The 25,819-nt window shown below is 47.6% G+C and overlaps 1 protein-coding gene across 1 annotated transcript in view; it reads left to right on the forward strand.

Annotated features, from left to right (window-relative positions):
- LOC139404880 (AF4/FMR2 family member 3-like) overlaps nucleotides 1-25,819 on the forward strand; it is a 40,115-nt gene that overhangs the window by 3,797 nt on the left and 10,499 nt on the right. The window contains exons 2-9 of the mRNA XM_071147415.1: nucleotides 1,188-1,232; nucleotides 13,037-13,111; nucleotides 13,203-13,230; nucleotides 14,035-14,092; nucleotides 14,637-14,688; nucleotides 17,990-18,027; nucleotides 19,457-19,661; nucleotides 22,537-24,600. Of these exons, the coding sequence (XP_071003516.1) occupies nucleotides 1,188-1,232; nucleotides 13,037-13,111; nucleotides 13,203-13,230; nucleotides 14,035-14,092; nucleotides 14,637-14,688; nucleotides 17,990-18,027; nucleotides 19,457-19,661; nucleotides 22,537-24,600 (2,565 nt within the window). The remainder of the gene's footprint in view (nucleotides 1-1,187; nucleotides 1,233-13,036; nucleotides 13,112-13,202; nucleotides 13,231-14,034; nucleotides 14,093-14,636; nucleotides 14,689-17,989; nucleotides 18,028-19,456; nucleotides 19,662-22,536; nucleotides 24,601-25,819) is intronic.

Genomic DNA, 25,819 nt, shown 5'->3' on the forward strand with positions numbered 1-25,819 from the left:
CTGGCAGTAGAGTGGCCTTACTGAAGAGCTCAGTGATCTGCAAAGTGGCACCATCATAGGATGCCACCTTTCCAACTAGTCAGGTCATACAATTTGTGGCCTAATTATCTGGAAGATAGATAATGAGTACATAGAAAACAGTGCCCACAGAATATGAAAGGCAGTAAAAAGGACTAGAGAGTGAGCACATAGCCTGTCTTCTCTTGAGAGCCATGTCTGACTGCGGCGGCCTTTCTCAATAGCACGGCTATGCTCACTGAGTCTCTCTCTCTCTCTCTCTCCAAACATATGCCCTGCTAGAGCTGCCCCAGTCAAGTGTAAGTGATGTTATTGTGAAGTGAAGCAACAATGGCTCGGCCCCGAAGTGTTAGACCACACAGAACGGGACCACTGAAGTGCATAGCACTGTCCTCGGTTGCAACACTCACTACCGAGTTCCAAACTGCCTCTGGAAGCAATGTGAAGGGAAATCTTAATGCTTTCCACTTTGTGGCAACAGTTTGGGGAAGGACGTTTCCTGTTTCAGCATGACAATGCTCCCGTGTACAAAAAAAAAAAGTCCATACAAAAATGGTTTTTCGAGATCGGTGTGGAAGAACTTGACTGACCTGAACAGAGCCCTGATCTCAATCCCATCGGACACCTTTGGGGTGAATTGGAACTCCGGAACACCGACTGCGAACACTGACACACTGCCAGGCCTAATCGCCCAATCAGTGCCCGATCTCACTAACGCTCTTGTGGCTGAATGGACGCAAGTCCCCGCAGCAATGTTCCAACATTTAGTGGAAAGCCTTCCCAGAAGAGTGGAGGCTATTATATAGCGGGGGGGGGGGGGGGGGGGGGGGACTCCATATTAATGCCCATGATTTTGGAATGAGAAGTTCGACAAGCAGGTGTCCACATACTTTTGGTAAAGTAGTGGATAATATTTGTGACAAAAACAAATGTAGACATTAATACATGCATTTCTATAGCTTCCAGAATATTTTTTACGATGGTTTGGGAGAGCCAAGATGGAGGCTTCAACACAGCACCCCCTATCAGTCTTCTAGTGTATATATTAATCATTGGTATAGACCTCCACAACACCTTCATATTTTTAGCCCTGTAGATGTTATACTGTACCTTAGTGGATGCTTCTATATCTATAGGACTTTTCTCAAAAAATGTCTGTCCTCACACAGGTCACAGGAAGTGAGCGTAACGGCTGTTCCAAAGATATTCTAGGGGTAAGAGATGATTTACTTTATACTCTCACCCTACAGGACCACCATAACTACTGCACTGATCTACGCCGCTCTGCACTAGTTGAATCAGATGGGTTAGTGCTGGGCTGGAACAAATGTTAGTGCTGGGCTGGAACAAATGTGTGTGGTATTATACGTTACACTCTCTCCTGTCCTCTTATTGGTGGTTGCCCTGAGGCTTTTAGTAACAGGCATTTGGGGGAATCTGTGTTGTTTTTGTTTGCTGAACTGAACATGTCTGACTGTAGCCTGTCTGACTGTAGCCTGTCTGACTGTTGCCTGTCTGATTGTAACAGAGAAATGCCTGACTGTAGCCTGTCTGATTGTAGCCTGCTTTCTGAAAGTAAGTCTCACTGTGCGGTTCCCATTCTACCTGTTCCTAGCCAGAAGACAAACACAGGAAAGAGAGAAAAAGAGAAGGGAGAGAGAGAAAGAGGGAGTGGTAGGAGATCAGAGAGAGAGAGGAAGGAAGGAAGGAGAGAGAAAGAGCGAAGGAGGAGCAGACAGAGTGGGAGAGAGGAAGCAGAGAGAGAGGAGAGAGAGAGCAACACAGTGACTAGGGTCTGGTTTTAATGATAAACTCTGTTGTCATAGAGGCACTATGTCACTGCCTACGTCACTATTTTATCAGCTTGAATAAAATACTAAATAGTAGCTAGCAGGATGGAGATCACAAAGGTTATTTTTGATGACTGCATTTCGTAAATGGTTGGTTTGCATCAACTACCTTAACTAAAATCACTACAAAGGTTTTGAATCGCGACGTTCTGGCATGTCTGCCTCGTGATTTGTTGGGAGAGTCCCCGGACGTAGGCAGTGACATAGTTCCTCTATGCGAAAATAGTTCATTATTGAAACCAGACCCTAGTCACTGTGTTGCCATCTATCTGCTCCCTCTCCTGGGAAGGCTTGTTGTTTTGAGAGGAGGGATGAGGAACGAGGGAGTAATCGGTGTCCTTGGTGACTGAGAGGGAGGAGAGGCGAGATAATGAAGTGAAAGGAGGAGTAGAGAGAAGGAACACTTGCCCTCCGGGGTTGTGGGGAAAGTGTTTATGAAGAAGAGAGGGGAATGAAATGCTTTACTTTTATTTAGTTTAGCTTTACCATATTGTGTGTGTGTGTGTGTGTGTGTGTGTGTGTGTGTGTGTTAGACTGAATGAATGAAAGGAGACATGCTTCTTAGAGCGGAATGAAGCTCCATCTCTCTGCTGTTCTGACTCATCTATATCTATGTCCATCTCTCTGCTGTTCTGACACATCTATATCTATGTCCATCTCTCTGCTGTTCTGACACATCTCTATCTACATGTTCATCTCTCTGCTGTTCTGACACATCTCTATCTACATGTTCATCTCTCTGCTGTTCTGACACATCTCAATCTACATGTTCATCTCTCTGCTGTTCTGACACATCTCTATCTACATGTTCATCTCTCTGCTGTTCTGACATATCTCTATCTACAAGTCCATCTCTCTGCTGTTCTGACACATCTATATCTACATGTTCATCTCTCTGCTGTTCTGACACATCTCTATCTACATGTTCATCTTTCTGCTGTTCTGACACATCTGTATCTATGTTCATCTCTCTGCTGTTCTGACACATCTCTATCTACATGTTCATCACTCTGCTGTTCTGACACATCTCTATCTACATGTTCATCTCTCTGCTGTTCTGACACATCTCTATCTACATGTTCATCTCTCTGCTGTTCTGACACATCTCTATCTACATGTCTATCTCTCTGCTGTTCTCACACATCTCTATCTAAATGTCCATCTCTCTGCTATCTAAATGTCCATCTCTCTGCTGTTCTGACATCTCTATCTACATGTCCATCTCTCTGCTATCTAAATGTCCATCACTCTGCTGTTCTGACACATCTCTATCTACATGTTCATCTCTCTGCTGTTCTGACACATCTCTATCTACATGTTCATCTCTCTGCTGTTCTGACACATCTCTATCTACATGTCTATCTCTCTGCTGTTCTCACACATCTCTATCTAAATGTCCATCTCTCTGCTATCTAAATGTCCATCTCTCTGCTGTTCTGACATCTCTATCTACATGTTCATCTCTCTGCTGTTCTGACACATCTCTATCTACATGTCCATCTCTCTGCTGTTCTGACACATCTCTATCTACATGTTCATCTCTCTGCTGTTCTGACACATCTCTATCTACATGTTCATCTCTCTGCTGTTCTGACACATCTCTATCTACATGTTCATCTCTCTGCTGTTCTGACACATCTCTATCTACATGTTCATCTCTCTGCTGTTCTGACATATCTCTATCTACATGTCCATCTCTCTGCTGTTCTGACACATCTCTATCTACATGTTCATCTCTCTGCTGTTCTGACATATCTCTATCTACATGTCCATCTCTGCTGTTCTGACACATCTATATCTACATGTTCATCTCTATGCTGTTCTGACACATCTCTATCTACATGTTCATCTTTCTGCTGTTCTGACACATCTATATCTATGTTCATCTCTCTGCTGTTCTGACACATCTCTATCTACATGTTCATCTCTCTGCTGTTCTGACACATCTCTATCTACATGTTCATCTCTCTGCTGTTCTGACACATCTATATCTACATGTCAATCTCTCTGCTGTTCTGACACATCTATATCTACATGTCCATCACTCTGCTGTTCTGACACATCTCTATCTACATGTTCATCTCTCTGCTGTTCTGACACATCTATATCTATGTTCATCTCTCTGCTGTTCTGACACATCTCTATCTACATGTTCATCTCTCTGCTGTTCTGACACATCTCTATCTACATGTTCATCTCTCTGCTGTTCTGACACATCTCTATCTACATGTCCATCTCTCTGCTGTTCTGACACATCTATATCTACATGTTCATCTCTCTGCTGTTCTGACACATCTCTATCTACATGTTCATCTCTCTGCTGTTCTGACACATCTATATCTACATGTCCATCTCTCTGCTGTTCTGACACATCTATATCTACATGTTCATCTCTCTGCTGTTCTGACACATCTATATCTACATGTCCATCTCTCTGCTGTTCTGACACATCTATATCTACATGTCCATCTCTCTGCTGTTCTGACACATCTCTATCTAAATTATCATCTCTCTGCTGTTCTGACACATCTCTATCTACATGTTCATCTCTCTGCTGTTCTGACACATCTATATCTACATGTCCATCTCTCTGCTGTTCTGACACATCTATATCTACATGTCCATCTCTCTGCTGTTCTGACACATCTATATATACATGTCCATCTCTCTGCTGTTCTGACACATCTATATCTACATGTTCATCTCTCTGCTGTTCTGACACATCTATTTCTACATGTTCATCTCTCTGCTGTTCTGACACATCTCTATCTACATGTTCATCTCTCTGCTGTTCTGACACATCTCTATCTACATGTCCATCTCTCTGCTGTTCTGACACATCTCTATCTACATGTTCATCTCTCTGCTGTTCTGACACATCTCTATCTACATGTTCATCTCTCTGCTGTTCTGACACATCTCTATCTACATGTTCATCTCTCTGCTGTTCTGACACATCTCTATCTACATGTCCATCTCTCTGCTGTTCTGACACATCTCTATCTACATGTCCATCTCATGTCCATCCCTCTGCTGTTCTGACACATCTCTATCTACATGTTCATCTCTCTGCTGTTCTGACACATCTCTATCTACATGTCCATCTCTCTGCTGTTCTGACACATCTCTATCTACATGTTCATCTCTCTGCTGTTCTGACACATCTCTATCTACATGTTCATCTCTCTGCTGTTCTGACACATCTCTATCTACATGTTCATCTTTCTGCTGTTCTGACACATCTATATCTATGTTCATCTCTCTGCTGTTCTGACACATCTCTATCTACATGTTCATCTCTCTGCTGTTCTGACACATCTCTATCTACATGTTCATCTCTCTGCTGTTCTGACACATCTATATCTACATGTCAATCTCTCTGCTGTTCTGACACATCTATATCTACATGTCCATCACTCTGCTGTTCTGACACATCTCTATCTACATGTTCATCTCTCTGCTGTTCTGACACATCTATATCTATGTTCATCTCTCTGCTGTTCTGACACATCTCTATCTACATGTTCATCTCTCTGCTGTTCTGACACATCTCTATCTACATGTTCATCTCTCTGCTGTTCTGACACATCTCTATCTACATGTCCATCTCTCTGCTGTTCTGACACATCTATATCTACATGTTCATCTCTCTGCTGTTCTGACACATCTCTATCTACATGTTCATCTCTCTGCTGTTCTGACACATCTATATCTACATGTCCATCTCTCTGCTGTTCTGACACATCTATATCTACATGTTCATCTCTCTGCTGTTCTGACACATCTATATCTACATGTCCATCTCTCTGCTGTTCTGACACATCTATATCTACATGTCCATCTCTCTGCTGTTCTGACACATCTCTATCTAAATTATCATCTCTCTGCTGTTCTGACACATCTCTATCTACATGTTCATCTCTCTGCTGTTCTGACACATCTATATCTACATGTCCATCTCTCTGCTGTTCTGACACATCTATATCTACATGTCCATCTCTCTGCTGTTCTGACACATCTATATATACATGTCCATCTCTCTGCTGTTCTGACACATCTATATCTACATGTTCATCTCTCTGCTGTTCTGACACATCTATTTCTACATGTTCATCTCTCTGCTGTTCTGACACATCTCTATCTACATGTTCATCTCTCTGCTGTTCTGACACATCTCTATCTACATGTCCATCTCTCTGCTGTTCTGACACATCTCTATCTACATGTTCATCTCTCTGCTGTTCTGACACATCTCTATCTACATGTTCATCTCTCTGCTGTTCTGACACATCTCTATCTACATGTTCATCTCTCTGCTGTTCTGACACATCTCTATCTACATGTCCATCTCTCTGCTGTTCTGACACATCTCTATCTACATGTCCATCTCATGTCCATCCCTCTGCTGTTCTGACACATCTCTATCTACATGTTCATCTCTCTGCTGTTCTGACACATCTCTATCTACATGTTCATCTCTCTGCTGTTCTGACACATCTCTATCTACATGTTCATCTCTCTGCTGTTCTCACACATCTCTATCTAAATGTCCATCTCTCTGCTATCTAAATGTCCATCTCTCTGCTGTTCTGACATCTCTATCTACATGTCCATCTCTCTGCTATCTAATTGTCCATCTCTCTGCTGTTCTGACATCTCTATCTACATGTCCATCTCTCTGCTGTTCTGACACATCTCTATCTACATGTTCATCTCTCTGCTGTTCTGACACATCTCTATCTACATGTTCATCTCTCTGCTGTTCTGACACATCTCTATCTACATGTCCATCTCTCTGCTGTTCTGACATCTCTATCTACATGTTCATCTCTCTGCTGTTCTGACACATCTCTATCTACATGTTCATCTCTCTGCTGTTCTGACACATCTATATCTATGTCCATCTCTCTGCAGTTCTGACACATCTCTATCTACATGTTCATCTCTCTGCTGTTCTGACATCTCTATCTACATGTCCATCTCTCTGCTGTTCTGACACATCTCTATCTACATGTTCATCTCTCTGCTGTTCTGACACATCTATATCTATGTCCATCTCTCTGCTGTTCTGACACATCTCTATCTACATGTTCATCTCTCTGCTGTTCTGACATCTCTATCTACATGTCCATCTCTCTGCTGTTCTGACACATCTCTATCTACATGTTCATCTCTCTGCTGTTCTGACACATCTCAATCTACATGTTCATCTCTCTGCTGTTCTGACACATCTCTATCTACATGTCCATCTCATGTCCATCCCTCTGCTGTTCTGACACATCTCTATCTACATGTTCATCTCTCTGCTGTTCTGACACATCTCTATCTACATGTTCATCTCTCTGCTGTTCTGACACATCTCTATCTACATGTTCATCTCTCTGCTGTTCTCACACATCTCTATCTAAATGTCCATCTCTCTGCTATCTAAATGTCCATCTCTCTGCTGTTCTGACATCTCTATCTACATGTCCATCTCTCTGCTATCTAATTGTCCATCTCTCTGCTGTTCTGACATCTCTATCTACATGTCCATCTCTCTGCTGTTCTGACACATCTCTATCTACATGTTCATCTCTCTGCTGTTCTGACACATCTCTATCTACATGTTCATCTCTCTGCTGTTCTGACACATCTCTATCTACATGTCCATCTCTCTGCTGTTCTGACATCTCTATCTACATGTTCATCTCTCTGCTGTTCTGACACATCTCTATCTACATGTTCATCTCTCTGCTGTTCTGACACATCTATATCTATGTCCATCTCTCTGCAGTTCTGACACATCTCTATCTACATGTTCATCTCTCTGCTGTTCTGACATCTCTATCTACATGTCCATCTCTCTGCTGTTCTGACACATCTCTATCTACATGTTCATCTCTCTGCTGTTCTGACACATCTATATCTATGTCCATCTCTCTGCTGTTCTGACACATCTCTATCTACATGTTCATCTCTCTGCTGTTCTGACATCTCTATCTACATGTCCATCTCTCTGCTATCTAAATGTCCATCTCTCTCTCTCTCTCAATACTTTATTTGAATCCACCAATCAAATTACATTTAAAAAGTATCTAAGCCTGTCAAAGATCCCGGTATGCATGGACACTCAAATGTACAGAAAGCACCTCCTCCTTCTCCAAACAGCTAGGCTGCCCACGACAACTGAAACACGCACACATACACACATACACACACACACCAGATCAGAACAGATAAGGCCTGACCTTTTCCAGAGCCTGTTTCCTGTTCAATGGTGACGCCAAAGGCAGCCTGGACTTGGCACACAGACAAACAAACTTATTTTTGACTAAATAACTTCTCCTAACATGTTTTGTTTTTGTCAATCTAATCGGTTGTATGTGATGAGGACTGGAGCAAAGACAGTGTAGTGCCAGATCTCCCTCTCTGTAGCTGGCCGGCTGGCTTCCTCTTCAGCGCTGGGCTCCTGTATTCAGATAGACAGACAGTGTAGTGCCAGATCTCTCTCTCTGTAGCTGACCGGCTGGCTTCCTCTTCAGCGCTGGGCTCCTGTATTCAGATAGAAAGACAGTGTAGTGCCAGATCTCCCTCTGTAGCTGGCCGGCTGGCTTCCTCTTCAGCGCTGGGCTCCTGTATTCAGATAGAAAGACAGTGTAGTGCCAGATCTCCCTCTGTAGCTGGCCGGCTGGCTTCCTCTTCAGCGCTGGGCTCCTGTATTCAGATAGACAGACAGTGTAGTGCCAGATCTCTCTCTGTAGCTGGCCGGCTGGCTTCCTCTTCAGCGCTGGGCTCCTGTATTCAGATAGAAAGACAGTGTAGTGCCAGATCTCCCTCTGTAGCTGGCCGGCTGGCTTCCTCTTCAGCGCTGGGCTCCTGTATTCAGATAGACAGACAGTGTAGTGCCAGATCTCTCTCTGTAGCTGGCCGGCTGGCTTCCTCTTCAGCGCTGGGCTCCTGTATTCAGATAGAAAGACAGTGTAGTGCCAGATCTCCCTCTGTAGCTGGCCGGCTGGCTTCCTCTTCAGCGCTGGGCTCCTGTATTCAGATAGACAGACAGTGTAGTGCCAGATCTCCCTCTCTGTAGCTGGCCGGCTGGCTTCCTCTTCAGCGCTGGGCTCCTGTATTCAGATAGACAGACAGTGTAGTGCCAGATCTCTCTCTGTAGCTGGCCGGCTGGCTTCCTCTTCAGCGCTGGGCTCCTGTATTCAGATAGACAGACAGTGTAGTGCCAGATCTCTCTCTCTGTAGCTGGCCGGCTGGCTTCCTCTTCAGCGCTGGGCTCCTGTATTCAGATAGACAGACAGTGTAGTGCCAGATCTCCCTCTGTAGCTGGCCGGCTGGCTTCCTCTTCAGCGCTGGGCTCCTGTATTCAGATAGACAGACAGTGTAGTGCCAGATCTCCCTCTCTGTAGCTGGCCGGCTGGCTTCCTCTTCAGCGCTGGGCTCCTGTATTCAGATAGACAGACAGTGTAGTGCCAGATCTCTCTCTGTAGCTGGCCGGCTGGCTTCCTCTTCAGCGCTGGGCTCCTGTATTCAGATAGACAGACAGTGTAGTGCCAGATCTCTCTCTCTGTAGCTGGCCGGCTGGCTTCCTCTTCAGCGCTGGGCTCCTGTATTCAGATAGACAGACAGTGTAGTGCCAGATCTCTCTCTGTAGCTGACCGGCTGGCTTCCTCTTCAGAGCTGGGCTCCTGTATTCAGATAGACAGACAGTGTAGTGCCAGATCTCTCTCTCTGTAGCTGGCCGGCTGGCTTCCTCTTCAGCGCTGGGCTCCTGTATTCAGATAGACAGACAGTGTAGTGCCAGATCTCTCTCTGTAGCTGGCCGGCTGGCTTCCTCTTCAGCGCTGGGCTCCTGTATTCAGATAGACAGACAGTGTAGTGCCAGATCTCCCTCTCTGTAGCTGGCCGGCTGGCTTCCTCTTCAGAGCTGGGCTCCTGTATTCAGATAGACAGACAGTGTAGTGCCAGATCTCTCTCTCTGTAGCTGGCCGGCTGGCTTCCTCTTCAGCGCTGGGCTCCTGTATTCAGATAGACAGACAGTGTAGTGCCAGATCTCTCTCTCTGTAGCTGGCCGGCTGGCTTCCTCTTCAGCGCTGGGCTCCTGTATTCAGATAGACAGACAGTGTAGTGCCAGATCTCCCTCTCTGTAGCTGGCCGGCTGGCTTCCTCTTCAGCGCTGGGCTCCTGTATTCAGATAGACAGACAGTGTAGTGCCAGATCTCCCTCTCTGTAGCTGGCCGGCTGGCTTCCTCTTCAGCGCTGGGCTCCTGTATTCAGATAGACAGACAGTGTAGTGCCAGATCTCTCTCTCTGTAGCTGGCCGGCTGGCTTCCTCTTCAGCGCTGGGCTCCTGTATTCAGATAGACAGACAGTGTAGTGCCAGATCTCTCTCTGTAGCTGGCCGGCTGGCTTCCTCTTCAGAGCTGGGCTCCTGTATTCAGATAGACAGACAGTGTAGTGCCAGATCTCTCTCTCTGTAGCTGGCCGGCTGGCTTCCTCTTCAGCGCTGGGCTCCTGTATTCAGATAGACAGACAGTGTAGTGCCAGATCTCTCTCTCTGTAGCTGGCCGGCTGGCTTCCTCTTCAGCGCTGGGCTCCTGTATTCAGATAGACAGACAGTGTAGTGCCAGATCTCCCTCTCTGTAGCTGGCCGGCTGGCTTCCTCTTCAGCGCTGGGCTCCTGTATTCAGATAGACAGACAGTGTAGTGCCAGATCTCTCTCTCTGTAGCTGGCCGGCTGGCTTCCTCTTCAGCGCTGGGCTCCTGTATTCAGATAGACAGACAGTGTAGTGCCAGATCTCCCTCTCTGTAGCTGACCGGCTGGCTTCCTCTTCAGCGCTGGGCTCCTGTATTCAGATAGACAGACAGTGTAGTGCCAGATCTCCCTCTCTGTAGCTGGCCGGCTGGCTTCCTCTTCAGCGCTGGGCTCCTGTATTCAGATAGACAGACAGTGTAGTGCCAGATCTCCCTCTCTGTAGCTGGCCGGCTGGCTTCCTCTTCAGCGCTGGGCTCCTGTATTCAGATAGACAGACAGTGTAGTGCCAGATCTCCCTCTCTGTAGCTGGCCGGCTGGCTTCCTCTTCAGCGCTGGGCTCCTGTATTCAGATAGACAGACAGTGTAGTGCCAGATCTCCCTCTCTGTAGCTGGCCGGCTGGCTTCCTCTTCAGCGCTGGGCTCCTGTATTCAGATAGACAGACAGTGTAGTGCCAGATCTCCCTCTCTGTAGCTGGCCGGCTGGCTTCCTCTTCAGCGCTGGGCTCCTGTATTCAGATAGACAGACAGTGTAGTGCCAGATCTCTCTCTCTGTAGCTGACCGGCTGGCTTCCTCTTCAGAGCTGGGCTCCTGTATTCAGAAAGACAGACAGTGTAGTGCCAGATCTCTCTCTCTGTAGCTGGCCGGCTGGCTTCCTCGTCAGAGCTGGGATCCTGTAATCAGATAGAACAGATAGTGTACAGTGTACTATCCTGTCTTATAATCACCCCGATGATTATCACCCCGACGATTATCACCCCGACGATTATCACCCCGATCATCACAAACCCTTTCCTTCCTCTGGCAGACCAATGCTTCAGGGACATTGTCGCAAACACACGCACGCACACACGTGCACATACACACATGCACAGGCATACACATGCTCACACACACACACACACACACAAATATGCACAAAACACACAGAACTGGATGTACAATACACACAAAGTGTCAGGAAGTGACAGGTTGTCTCTCAAAACACATCACAGCCACAATAGAGTAAGAACCTGTTTCACACCGTGTATCGGCTGTATCATTACACCTTTGAATTCACACACACACATTGTCCATGGTCTGGTCTGTTTGTCTGTCTGTGTTTGTGTCTGTGTGTGTTTATCACAATCTACATATTTTGCAGACACCCTACAAGCCCTCTCCTCACTCCTCAGCCCTCTCCTCACCCCTCTCATCACCCCTCAGCCCTCTCCTCACCCCTCTCATCACCCCTCAGCCCTCTCCTCACCCCTCAGCCCTCTCCTCAGCCCTCTCATCACCCCTCAGCCCTCTCCTCACCCCTCAGCCCTCTCCTCACCCCTCTCATCAACCCTCAGCCCTCTCATCAACCCTCAGCCCTCTCATCACACCTCAGCCCTCTCATCACCCCTCAGCCCTCTCATCACCCCTCAGCCATCTCCTCACCCCTCTCATCAACCCTCAGCCCTCTCATCAACCCTCAGCCCTCTCATCACCCCTCAGCCCTCTCCTCGCCCCTCTCATCAACCCTCAGCCCTCTCATCAACCCTCAGCCCTCTCATCACCCCTCAGCCCTCTCCTCGCCCCTCTCATCAACCCTCAGCCCTCTCATCACCCCTCAGCCCTCTCCTCAACCCTCAGCCCTCTCATCACCCCTCAGCCCTCTTCTCACCCCTCTCATCACCCCTCAGCCCTCTCATCACCCCTCAGCACTCTCATCACCCCTCAGCCCTCTCCTCGCCCCTCTCATCAACCCTCAGCCCTCTCATCACCCCTCAGCCCTCTTCTCACTCCTCTCATCACCCCTCAGCCCTCTCATCACCCCTCAGCACTCTCATCACCCCTCAGCCCTCTCCTCGCCCCTCTCATCAACCCTCAGCCCTCTCATCACCCCTCAGCCCTCTTCTCACCCCTCTCATCACCCCTCAGCCCTCTCATCACCCCTCAGCACTCTCATCACCCTCATGTCTTTCAGGTCAAGGGTTAGAGTTAGGACATAACCAATCACATGTTGGTCTAAAGCTAGGTTAAGTTCAATGGCTAACGCCCATAGTGATGTGGTCCAGGCATTAAGCAGGGAAGTGGAGAGTAATCTGTAACCTGAGTAATCAAGCATTTCACTACACCCGCAATAACATCTGCTAAACATGTGTATGTGACCAATACAATTTGATTGGATTTGAATGAGTCATAATAAATACCACAACACTCCCTCTAGTGGCATGTTTTAGAATGAGTCATGAGAAATACCACAACACCCCCTCTAGTGGCAGATACTTTCTCTTGGTCAAGATATCCTCATAGGGCACTGCAGCCTGTACTATGAGTCAACCCCCAGAAGACTCTCATTCTAATACTGCAGAGTGTGTGTGTGCAGATGCTTCTCTGTAAGCGTGGTAAAGTCTATCCGTCTCTGTGACCTCTGACCTCTAAACTTCCTCCCCCCAGGACATGACCCATTCCTGGCCATCCCAGCAACCCTCAGGAGGGAGTCAGGCCCAGTGCTTCCCCTATAACCCTAAGGTAGGGCTGTCTGTGTCTGTGTGTCTGTCTGTGTCTGTCTGTGTGTGTGTGTCTTTAATTTCTCTCTTGCTCTCTCTCTCTCTCTCTTTAGGAAGCAAAGCAGCACACAACTCAGCAAAGTATGTATTCACACTCCAGTGTGTGTTTTTGTCCTGTGTGTATATGTCTGTAACCTTTCCCTGTCATGTTATACCGAATATGTATAGCGTGACAATGTGTGTGTCTTCACTCCTGTGTCTCCCTCGTCTCTCTCTCTCTCTCTCTCTCTCTCTCTCTCTCTCTCTCTCTCTCTCTCTCTCTCACGTCTCTCTCATCTGTCTCTCTCTCTCACGTCTCTCTCATCTGTGTCTCTCTCTCTCACGTCTCTCTCATCTGTGTCTCTCTCTCACCTCTCTCTCATCTGTCTCTCTCTCTCACCTCTCTCTCATCTGTGTCTCTCTCTCACCTCTCTCTCATCTGTCTCTCTCTCTCACCTCTCTCTCATCTGTGTCTCTCTCTCACCTCTCTCTCATCTGTGTCTCTCTCTCACGTCTCTCTCATCTGTGTCTCTCTCTCTCACCTCTCTCTCATCTGTGTCTCTCTCTCACCTCTCTCTCTCTACTCATCTGTGTCTCTCTCACCTCTCTCTCATCTGTGTCTCTCTCTCTCACCTCTCTCTCATCTGTGTCTCTCTCTCTCACCTCTCTCTCATCTGTGTCTCTCTCACACCTCTCTCTCATCTGTCTCTCACCTCTCTCTCTCTCTCATCTGTGTCTCTCTCTCACCTCTCTCTCATCTGTGTCTCTCTCTCTCACCTCTCTCTCATCTGTGTCTCTCTCTCACCTCTCTCTCATCTGTCTCTCTCTCTCACCTCTCTCTCATCTGTGTCTCTCTCTCTCACCTCTCACTCATCTGTGTCTCTCTCTCACCTCTCTCTCTCATAGCTTGGGAGAATGTGCAGCAGCTGAGGATGACCCAGCCTCACGTGGCGCCTCACAAATCGTAAGTGGGACACGAGAAACATGATCTACCTAAGGTCACCGAACACTGGGGCCATGAGCCGGGCTGTGATCCTCGCTTACACACAAACACGCACGCACACACTTACAAACCGACACACACACACAGAGGAAGTAGTACTAATCGGACAGTTTTAGTTGTGCAGCCAACATGGCATAAAAACACCAGGACACCAGTCCAAAGGTGACCTGACATTTGTGTGAACTTCTTCAGATGCAGAACAGTCTCCTGACTTATTAACTCTTTATATCCTCTGTCAGAGATGACATATCATACCTCATTACCCCCTCACAACTAGACTGGATACAGCCTCTGTCAGTCATACCTCATTACCCCCTCACAACTAGACTGGATACAGCCTCTGTCAGTCATACCTCATTACCCCCTCACAACTAGACTGGATACAGCCTCTGTCAGTCATACCTCATTACCCCCTCACAACTAGACTGGATACAGCCTCTGTCTACTTCATCCTTTCATTTACTTTAGTCTTTCTCTTTACGTATGGTTTTACATTTTTTCCCAGCATGCTCGCTGATGACTTGAAGCTCAGCAGTGACGAGGAGGATGCTGACAAGGTAGGGACGCCCAAGAACATTCTACAAACCTTTCAGAACATTTGAGCAATATTTCAGACACTCTCTCCGCCCTCCCTCTTTCCTCCCTATCTCCTCCCTCCTTGCACCATTCCTCTCTGCTCCCTCCAACACTCCTCTAGCCCCCCCCCCCCCCCCCCCCACCACACCTCTACCGTTGGCTTCTACACAGTAAAAGAAAGAAGCCTAACTTGTTTTTTAGTAACTAGTAACAAATAACTTTGTAACTGAGTAACGTGGCTACGTCCCTTATTTAAAGTTGTATTATCTGGAAGGGGTGGGAGGAAGAGAGAATATTAAGAGAGGGGTCGAAGATTGAGAGGGACTCCTGCAGTTTGATGAGGGGCCAGGCCTGGGGGGGCTGGGAGAGAGAGAGAATAGCATGCGAAATGGCATTTTGAGATAACATTACTACACACAGATCATAAACATAATGTTAGCTAGCGAGCTGTACCTAGAAAACCACTTTCTGATGAATTTAGAAACGTATAATACCTGTAGCTAGACTCTTACCTGTATACATGGATGAACGCTTCAAACCCTTTGATTAAATAAGACGTCCTGTGTCGTTTCCGTTTTGTTTGTACAGCTTGCTTGGCCCGTTGTGTCAAGTCCCTCTGGTTCACACTGACCGTGTGCATTGCCATAAGAATCATCTTAAGCTTTAGCCCCCACCCAAACCCAAACCCATTTTACTCGCCCTAGCAGAGCTGGTTAGGCTGTTTTCATGTTATTTTTTTGTTTTTTTGCCAACGTTTACCGACACCGGCCATCTTCAACCGGGTGTTGAGCGTTTGTCACGACTTCCACCGAAGTCGGTTCCTCTCCTTGTTTGGGCGGCGTTCGGCGGTCGACGTCACCGGTCTTCTAGCCATCGCCGATCCACCTTTCATTTTCCATTTGTTTTGTTTTGTTTTCCCACACACCTGGTTTACATTCCCTCATTACTTGTTGTGTTCCCCTCTGTGTGGGGTATTGTTTATTATCAGGTGGGTCCGCCTCCGGCCGGTGTACGCCAGGTTTTGTTGTGTATATAACCCTCTGTTCCCCCCATGTCTGTGTGGGGTATTGTTTATTATCAGGTGGGTCCGCCTCCGGCCGGTGTACGCCAGGTTTTGTTGTGTATATAACCCTCTGTTCCCCCCATGTCTGTGTGGGGTATTGTTTATTATCAGGTGGGTCCGCCTCCGGCCGGTGTACGCCAGGTTTTGTTGTGTATATAACCCTCTGTTCCCCCCATGTCTGTGTGGGGTATTGTTTATTATCAGGTGGGTCCGCCTCCGGCCGGTGTACGCCAGGTTTTGTTGTGTATATAACCCTCTGTTCCCCCCATGTCTGTGTGGGGTATTGTTTATTATCAGGTGGGTCCGCCTACGGCCGGTGTACGCCAGATTTTGTTGTGTATATAACCCTCTGTTCCCCCCATGTCTGTGTGGGGTATTGTTTATTATCAGGTGGGTTCGCCTCCGGCCGGTGTACGCCAGGTTTTGTTGTGTATATAACCCTCTGTTCCCCCCATGTCTGTGTGGGGTATTGTTTATTATCAGGTGGGTTCGCCTCCGGCCGGTGCACGCCGGGTTTTGTTGTGTACCCGTGCTTTGTGGCAGCCGGTACTTTGTACTTGGTTGTGTGTACTTTGTACTTGGTTGTGTGTACTTTGTACTTGGTTGTGTGTACTTTGTGCTTGGTTGTGTGTACTTTGTACTTGGTTGTGTGTACTTTGTGCTTGGTTGTGTGTATTTTGTACTTGGTTGTGTGTACTTTGTACTTGGTTGTGTGTACTTTGTGCTTGGTTGTGTGTACTTTGTACTTGGTTGTGTGTACTTTGTACTTGGTTGTGTGTACTTTGTACTTGGTTGTGTGTACTTTGTACTTGGTTGTGTGTACTTTGTGCTTGGTTGTGTGTATTTTGTACTTGGTTGTGTGTACTTTGTACTTGGTTGTGTGTACTTTGTGCTTGGTTGTGTGTACTTTGTACTTGGTTGTGTGTACTTTGTACTTGGTTGTGTGTACTTTGTACTTGGTTGTGTGTACTTTGTACTTGGTTGTGTGTACTTTGTACTTGGTTGTGTGTACTTTGTGCTTGGTTGTGTGTACTTTGTACTTGGTTGTGTGTACTTTGTACTTGGTTGTGTGTACTTTGTACTTGGTTGTGTGTACTTTGTACTTGGTTGTGTGTACTTTGTGCTTGGTTGTGTGTACTTTGTGCTTGGTTGTGTGTACTTTGTACTTGGTTGTGTGTACTTTGTGCTTGGTTGTGTGTACTTTGTACTTGGTTGTGTGTACTTTGTACTTGGTTGTGTGTACTTTGTACTTGGTTGTGTGTACTTTGTACTTGGTTGTGTGTACTTTGTACTTGGTTGTGTGTACTTTGTGCTTGGTTGTGTGTACTTTGTACTTGGTTGTGTGTACTTTGTACTTGGTTGTGTGTACTTTGTACTTGGTTGTGTGTACTTTGTACTTGGTTGTGTGTACTTTGTACTTGGTTGTGTGTACTTTGTACTTTGTTGTGTGTACTTTGTACTTGGTTGTGTGTACTTTGTGCTGCCTCACTTGTTCTTTGGGCATTTATTTTTGTGACGCGGTTGCGTCCTGTTTTAATAATTGCCTGAGTAAAGTGCTTAGTCCACTCATCTCTGCTCTCCTGCGCCTGACTTCCATGCACCAGCTACACCCACCGGTTGACAGCATTCGTAAATTCATCAGTTATTCTGCGTTCTGGTACACTCAGACCAGAGTGCTCTGAAACAGGTGTTGCAGTGACGTTGTATTGAAATGGATACTTTCATAGTGGAGCCTTTTGTTAAGTTTTACTATGCAATACAGTAGACAGGATTACCTTCACATAATGACCAGCTCAAATAGATAGAAGCGTGTTTTATGGCAGACCAATCCCAACTCATCTCTCAGCATGTCCAGCCCACTCATTATCTCAGCCAATCATGGCTAGTGGGAAGGTTGCTGACTTTCTCTGTAGCTTAATTATCTAGTCTTGTAATTTAATTGTATTTGTATTTACAAATGTCGTACAGGTTTGTAATTAAGGCACATGAATGTTTACAAGATCGAGACGGCATTTCTGCTAAAAAAGCACATTTTGAATTTAAAAAAAGTTTATGTTCAAACGTCTCTCCTGTGAAGTAGTGACATGCACCTAGTTTCCTGAAACGGGTCACATATTGTTTTCACAGGGCAGCACAGGGTTAACACTACTTGCTCATGGTTACACGCTAATGAATGATGCCAGTCTCTCTTGTCTCCTTTTCTGTCATCTCTCTACTAGGACCCTGAGCAGTCAGCCTCCTGGACTGGTAACAATAGGTACTAGATGTGTCTACAGCATTGTGTGTGTTTGTCCTGATTGTCTAGTCACTTTTACCCCTACCCACAGTACATGTACATACTACCGCAGTTACCTTGACTACCTTTACTGTAGTTACCTAGACTACCTCGTTCCCCTGCACATTTACTCATTACCAGTGCCCCTTGGATAGAGCCTCATTACCGGTACCACTTGGATAGAGCCTTGTTACCGGTACCACTTGGATAGAGCCTCATTACCGGTACCACTTGGATAGAGCCTCGTTACCGGTACAACTTGGATAGAGCCTCGTTACCGGTATCACTTGGATAGAGCCTCGTTACCGGTACCACTTGGATAGAGCCTCGTTACCGGTACCACTTGGATAGAGCCTCGTTACCGGTACCCCTTGGGTAGAGCCTCATTACCGGTACCACTTGGATAGAGCCTCGTTACCGGTACCCCTTGGATAGAGCCTCGTTACCGGTACCACTTGGATAGAGCCTCGTTACCGGCACCCCTTGGATAGAGCCTCGTTACCGGTACCACTTGGATAGAGCCTTGTTGCCGGTACCACTTGGATAGAGCCTCGTTACCGGTACCACTTGGATAGAGCCTCGTTACCGGTACCACTTGGATAGAGCCTCGTTACCGGTACCACTTGGATAGAGCCTCGTTACCGGTACCACTTGGATAGAGCCTCGTTACCGGTACCCCTTGGATAGAGCCTCGTTACCGGTACCACTTGGATAGAGCCTCGTTACCGGTACCCCTTGGATAGAGCCTCGTTACCGGTACCACTTGGATAGAGCCTCGTTACCGGTACCCCTTGGATAGAGCCTCGTTACCGGTACCCCTTGGATAGAGCCTCGTTACCGGTACCCCTTGGATAGAGCCTCGTTACCGGTACCACTTGGATAGAGCCTCGTTACCGGTACCACTTGGATAGAGCCTCGTTACCGGTACCACTTGGATAGAGCCTCGTTACCGGTACCACTTGGATAGAGCCTCGTTACCGGTACCACTTGGATAGAGCCTCGTTATTGTTCTTTTATTACTATTTCCTTTTTATTTAGTGATTTTTTTTTTACTCTGCGTTGTTGGGAAAGGCTTGTAGGTCAACATTTCACAGTAAAGTCTACACCTGTTCTAATTCAGGAAGCAATATGAAGGTGTGGAATGTGACAGTTGGATGGTAGACCAATCCATGTTATCTTTCTCCTGGTCACTCTTAAACAGACGCACACTGATAGTGATTAATGAAGAGGGCCAGCGAGTTTGAGCGTCCACAAATTGTTTGTACTGTATGTGTGTTCGTGCAACTGTGCGTGTTTGTGCGTGCCCGTGCATCTGTGTATGTGTGTGTGTGTGTGTGTGTGTGTGTGTGTGTGTGTGTGTCTCTGTGTCTAAGCTGACCCCTTTCTGGTGTGTGTGTTTATTGATTGACAGTCTGTCGGAGCAGCACACACACACACATGGTGGGAGGGTGAGACATTCATGCTCAGACTCTTCAGGCTCAGACTCTTCAGGCTCAGACTCCTCCAGTGAGTCGGAGGAGGAGAGCAGTAGCCAGTGCCTTCGTAGCCCCAGCCCAGAAACACACTCCGATCCTGGGACACCCACCGACGCTCAGTCCCTCGGCTGCACCGAGGAGGTAGTACCACCACGATCACTGTCTGTCACACTGCTGTTTGTCTGTGTACCATATCTCTCTCTCTTTAGCTACCTCTCTCTCTCATGGCGTTTCTCATTCTCTTTCTTTCTAGATTTTTCTCTCTCCCTTTCGCCCCTTCCACACTTTTTTTCTACCTCCCCCTTTTTCTCTCTCCCTCCCCTCATTTAGAATTCTCTCTCTCTCTCTCTCTCGCTCTCTCTCTCTCTCTCTCTCTGGGTGAGGCAGGGAGGGGTGTGCAGGGAGAGGGGGGTAGGGGAGGGGTATGTAGGGGGAGGGGGAGGCAGGGGGTGGGGGAGGGTTGTGCAGGGTGAGGGGAGTTGCTGTAGGAATTAGAGTTTGGGCGTCACGTGAACAAGCCCAGCCCCAAAGAGGAAAGCCCATGGGAGTTGGGAGTCCCGGAGATTCGGTTTCATGCTGACATTGCGTTAGTACGTAGTTAGCATGACAGTCTCTCCCACACTAATAACCAACAGCAGACTCTCCCTGCTGTACTATCTTACACTAAAGTAAAGGTAAGACCAACTTTAAAATTGAAGTTTTATTGGCAGTGCGTTACAAGCATGTAAATGCCCAGTAGAGAGAGACCTATAAGGACCTTTTACACCACTGCTTATAGACAGACCACTCTCTCTCTCAATTGGAGAGGGAGAGAGAGGTGTGTGTGTGTGTGTGGGGGGGGGGGGTGTATTGTCAATGGAGGGGGACAGCAGTTGGGGGTGTAGGTTAGCTATGCAGAGAGAGCTGAGTAGGATAAACCTGCTTCTCCTGTCTGTATGAATGGAAGCTCCTGTGTGTCTGTGTATGACCATAGCTGGCTCTATTCATGCAGTATATCAGGCCCCTATAGAGGTGGTGGGAGTGAGAGTGGTGGTGCGGGGGTGGGAGCCCCATGTGTTTTTCATCTACGTTGAGCGAATGAGCGTTATAGTGTCTCCCAAGGAGGAGGAGGGGGGGGGGGGATAGCGCTCCAGAGCTCCATTTAGAGAGAGGGAGGAAGTGGACAGAGAGGGTACAAGAGATGCAGTGTCTTCTCTGGAAAAGAGGGTGAGGGGAAGGGGGGGGTGACCTGGGTGGGGGGCGTGACCTGGGAGGGGGGCGTGACCTGGGAGGAGAGCAGTGGTTGAGTAGAGGAGTAGTTTAAATTAGCTCTGGTCAGCTACTGGAGAGAGGGGTGGAGAGAGAAGGGTAGAGAAGGGGGGGGGAGAGAGAGAGGAAAAAATAGAAAATAATTAGAGAGTAGGAAAGTAATTGTACCCTCCACCAGTGAGTATATCCTCTTCTTTTTAAAGCTCTTCTATTCTTTCTTGATTAATGAGTGAGTTGTTAGGCAAAATAAACAGCATGTGTGTGTGTGGGCGGGGGGTTATCGTCTGTCAGGGCAGATGTGTGTAGATTCCAGAGAAAGTAGAAAAGGAAGGAAGGTTGAAGAAGCAGCCACTGTTTTTAAAACTGGTCTTCTTAGACTCTGGTTGAACGAGTGGTAGTTTTGACAGTGCAGTGTCTTAATGTACGTGTGCAGTGTAGATTAGAGCCGTTGAGAAAAAATTGCAGTTTTGACAGTGGTGATAAGAATGAAGCTGGGACTGTGAGTAAGAAATTTGGGTACTGTTTGTATGGTTTTGAGTGTGTTGTGTGTTTTGAAATATTCCAGTGTGTGTCATATTTTTTCAGGGAATCTATAATTTTCCCCTGTCACTGTTGCTTCTTTTCTCATTCTCCTCTCTCTCATTATCCTCTCTCTCTCATTCTCCTCTCTCTCTCATTCTCCTCTCTCTCATTCTCCTCTCTCTCTCATTCTCCTCTCTGTCATTATCCTCTCTCTCTCATTCTCCTCTCTCTCTCATTCTCCTCTCTCTCATTCTCCTCTCTCTCTCATTCTCCTCTCTCTCATTCTCCTCTTTCTCTCATTCTCCTCTCTCTCATTCTCCTCTCTCTTCTCCTCTCCTCTCCTCTCTCTCTCATTCTCTCTCTCTCATTCTCCTCTCTCTCATTCTCTTCTCTCTCTCATTCTCCTCTCTCTCTCATTCTCCTCTCTCTCTCATTCTCCTCTCTCTCATTCTCCTCTCTCTCATTCTCCTCTCTCTCTCATTTTCCTCTCTCTCATTCTCCTCTCTCTCTCATTCTCCTCTCTCTCATTCTCCTCTCTCTCATTCTCCTCTCTCTCATTCTCCTCTCTCTCTCATTCTCCTCTCTCTCTCATTCTCCTCTCTCTCATTCTCCTCTCTCTCATTCTCCTCTCTCTCATTCTCCTCTCTCTCTCATTCTCCTCTCTCTCATTCTCCTCTCTCTCTCATTCTCCTCTCTCTCATTCCCCTCTCTCTCATTCTCCTCTCTCTCTCATTCTCCTCTCTCTCATTCCGTACTCTATCCCTCCCTCCCCTTCAGAATTCTCTCTCTCTCTTCACAGAAAGAAGTGAGCAAACGACAGATCCTTCTCTTCCTTATTCCCTCCTGTTCCCCTCCTTACACAACTTTATTAAACATGTAGTTTTCTTTCAATATATATATATATATTGCACTGGCCATTCAACATATCAATATTTTTGTGGGGAAAAGCTCATCTGTATATTTATAAATAGTGTTTCTTGCTGCTCAGGAAGATTGTTGTTTTTGGCTTAACCCCTGTTTTCATTGAATATAGTTCAATCACTTTCTGCAAGTTACTGACAGTGGAAGTTAGTGTTTAAAACCAATGTGAATGTATCAAAGTCAACCTGACTTGTTCATCACAAAAAGCATGATCCCTCTCCTTTGCTGTTCCTACTGGACTGTTTCTCTACTCATCCCTCCTTAAATATGTCATCCCTCTCTCCTTATATATGTCATCCCTCTCCATCCTCCTCTCTTTTCTCAGACAGATCACCCCCCCACCACTCAGTGGCAGCTGGATAAGTGGCTGAAGAAAGTCCGAAAAAAATCCTCCTCCTGGGATTCCAGCAACCGTGACCACACCCAGAGAGCTACAGAGCACAGCTCGCCCTCCCCAGACCCCCACAGAGCCCCGTCTCCAGCCACATCCTGGGGGACCAGAGAGGACTACAGCCCCGGCCAGAGCCCTGTTCCCAGCCCACACTTCAACTACAGCCCCAGGCATAGCCCTCGGCCTAGCCCTCGGCCTAGCCCTGGCTACAGCCCCTGTCCCAGTCCTTGCCACAGCCCAAGACATAGCCCCATCCTTAGCCCGGTCCCCAGTGTCTGTCTGAGCCCCTGCCTCAGCACCAGAGCCAGCCGCGACCCTAGCCCCATACCCCGACACCCCCCTAAGAGTCCTAGTCCCAGCCTTACTCAGTCTAGCTCCCGTCACTATCCTCAGGTTCGGAGTCTTCATCAGGAAAGCCTCAGGCCTCTCACGCGGCCTAGCTTAACATCCAGCCCGAGCCATAGACCCAAAATCAGGATCGCACCTGCTCCCAGCTTTGAGTCCAAGAGCAAACTGAGGCACAGTTCCTCTCCCCAGCCTCCACTTCAGCACAACTCCAGGCCTAAACCCAAACAGAGCCAGTCTGTTCCCACTCCCAAGAACACAGCCAAGGCAGCCCCTGCGCTGAGCACTGAGCCGAGCCACAGACCCAGACCTAGTCCCAACTCCAGTCCCAGGCTTCATTCTCAGCCTAGGTTGAAACACAACCCCAACACAACCAGCCAACAACTAACAACCCCTGGACAAAGGCCCAAGGAGAGTAGCAGACTCAGCCACAATTCCAACTCCAAACCCAGGCCCAAGTTTGGGCCTAGTTTGACAACCAGCCTCAGTACCAGTCCCAGTCCAACACCCAGGGCCAAGACCTTACCTCCCGCAGACCCTAGCAAAGAGACCAGCAGCAGAGTTGGTCACAGTTCCAAATCGAGTCCCAAGCCACATTCTCGGCCGATCTCCAAAGCTGGTTCTGGGCCTAGCTCTAGATCCAGCCCCAGTCCTATACCCAAAGTCAAGTCCCGGGAGAACCCTGCTCCCCACCCAAAGCCTCCACAGAGGAATCCCCAATCCAGGGAGAGAGAACGGGAGGTGGACAACCAGAGAGAGACCCAGGCAGCAGACAGGAAGGCAGACAGGCAGGCAGAGGGAAGGGGGCGGGGTAATGTAGAGAGACAGGGAGAGAGGCCAGAGGAGAAACAGGGAGAGAGAAGACTGGCAGAGGATAAGTTGCTAAGACGCCCCTGGGTCCAGAGTTCAGAGGAGGAAGAGGACGTAGAGGAGAGAAAGAGGAGGAGGGAGGAGAGAGAGAAGGAGGAGAAGAGGAGGAGGAGGAAGGAGCAGCAGCAGAGAGGTGAATGGCAGGCGGTCCAGCCCAAGCAGAGACCTCACACCAACAGCGAGCGACACCGCAATCCCATCGATCCACAACGCCACGGGACCAAGAAAAAGAGGAGGAGGAAGAGTGAGGAGGAAGAGAGAGAGTCTCAGCCGGACCCTTCCCTTCCGCCGTCGCCCTCCTCCCCCACACCGGTCATCCCTCCCACAGATTCCTCTTCTTCATCATCTTCCTCATCAGAGTCCGACTCGGAGCCCAGTCTGCCTCCCAACGTCGCCAAAGTCCCAGCCGACTCCACGTCCAGCCAGCGTCCCATCCCCAGGAGAGGGCACCAGGGCCCTGGGAGGCCTTCAGACATCAGGCCAGGAGTGCTCTACCCCACTGCCACATCCAACCAAGACCACGGGCCGCAGAGCCAGGCAAAGCAGAAACTCTACACCTTGGTCCCGTTTGGGCGTAGTGAGCAAGCCCCATCCTCACATCGAGGCCTGAGGAATCTGGTGGTGCAGTTAAACCTCTCCCTGCTCAGCAGAGTGCCTGATACTACGACAGACACCCCAGCCTCTCACCTACACCCCTCCTCTTCGTCTTCCAAGCAAAAAGAGGCCATGAGACACCTGTACACCCCAGAGACAGAGGGAGGAGACAGCAGGAGGAAACGGAAGGTAACACACATTTCTCTTTTTCTCTTCATAACTTATGTGTAAACAAGGTAGTTGTACTGTAACTAGTTTATCATGGAATATTAATGTCACCCTTTACTGAGACCTGAGGTCACTGTTGATTCCGAAATACAATAGACTGGTGTCCGTGATATAGTGGTAAATGCTGTTTACTCTCCACTACATCTCTGGTGATGTTGCTTCAGAACTGCAATACCCTGAAATCCGTGGTGTTGCTTCAGAAGAATTGCAATAGCCTGGTGTCCATCACTGTTGCTTTAGAACTATAGTAGCCTGGTGTCCATCACTGTTGCTTTAGAACTATAGTAGCCTGGTGTCCATCACTGTTGCTTTAGAACTATAGTAGCCTGGTGTCCATCACTGTTGTTTTAGAACTATAGTAGCCTGGTGTCCATCACTGTTGTTTTAGAACTATAGTAGCCTGGTGTCCATCACTGTTGCTTTAGAACTATAGTAGCCTGGTGTCCATCACTGTTGTTTTAGAACTATAGTAGCCTGGTGTCCATCACTGTTGTTTTAGAACTATAGTAGCCTGGTGTCCATCACTGTTGCTTTAGAACAATAGTAGCCTGGTGTCCATCACTGTTGCTTTAGAACTATAGTAGCCTGGTGTCCATCACTGTTGCTTTAGAACTATAGTAGCCTGGTGTCCATCACTGTTGTTTTAGAACTATAGTAGCCTGGTGTCCATCACTGTTGCTTTAGAACTATAGTAGCCTGGTGTCCATCACTGTTGTTTTAGAACTATAGTAGCCTGGTGTCCATCACTGTTGTTTTAGAACTATAGTAGCCTGGTGTCCATCACTGTTGCTTTAGAACTATAGTAGCCTGGTGTCCATCACTGTTGCTTTAGAACTATAGTAGCCTGGTGTCCATCACTGTTGTTTTAGAACTATAGTAGCCTGGTGTCCATCACTGTTGCTTTAGAACTATAGTAGCCTGGTGTCCATCACTGTTGCTTTAGAACTATAGTAGCCTGGTGTCCATCACTGTTGCTTTAGAACTATAGTGGCCTGGTGTCCATCACTGTTGCTTTAGAACTATAGTAGCCTGGTGTCCATCACTGTTGTTTTAGAACTATAGTAGCCTGGTGTCCATCACTGTTGCTTTAGAACTATAGTAGCCTGGTGTCCATCACTGTTGCTTTAGAACTATAGTAGCCTGGTGTCCATCACTGTTGTTTTAGAACTATAGTAGCCTG

Source organism: Oncorhynchus clarkii, chromosome 3 (assembly GCF_045791955.1).
Source record: "Oncorhynchus clarkii lewisi isolate Uvic-CL-2024 chromosome 3, UVic_Ocla_1.0, whole genome shotgun sequence".
In the NCBI taxonomy this organism is placed as follows: domain Eukaryota; kingdom Metazoa; phylum Chordata; class Actinopteri; order Salmoniformes; family Salmonidae; genus Oncorhynchus; species Oncorhynchus clarkii.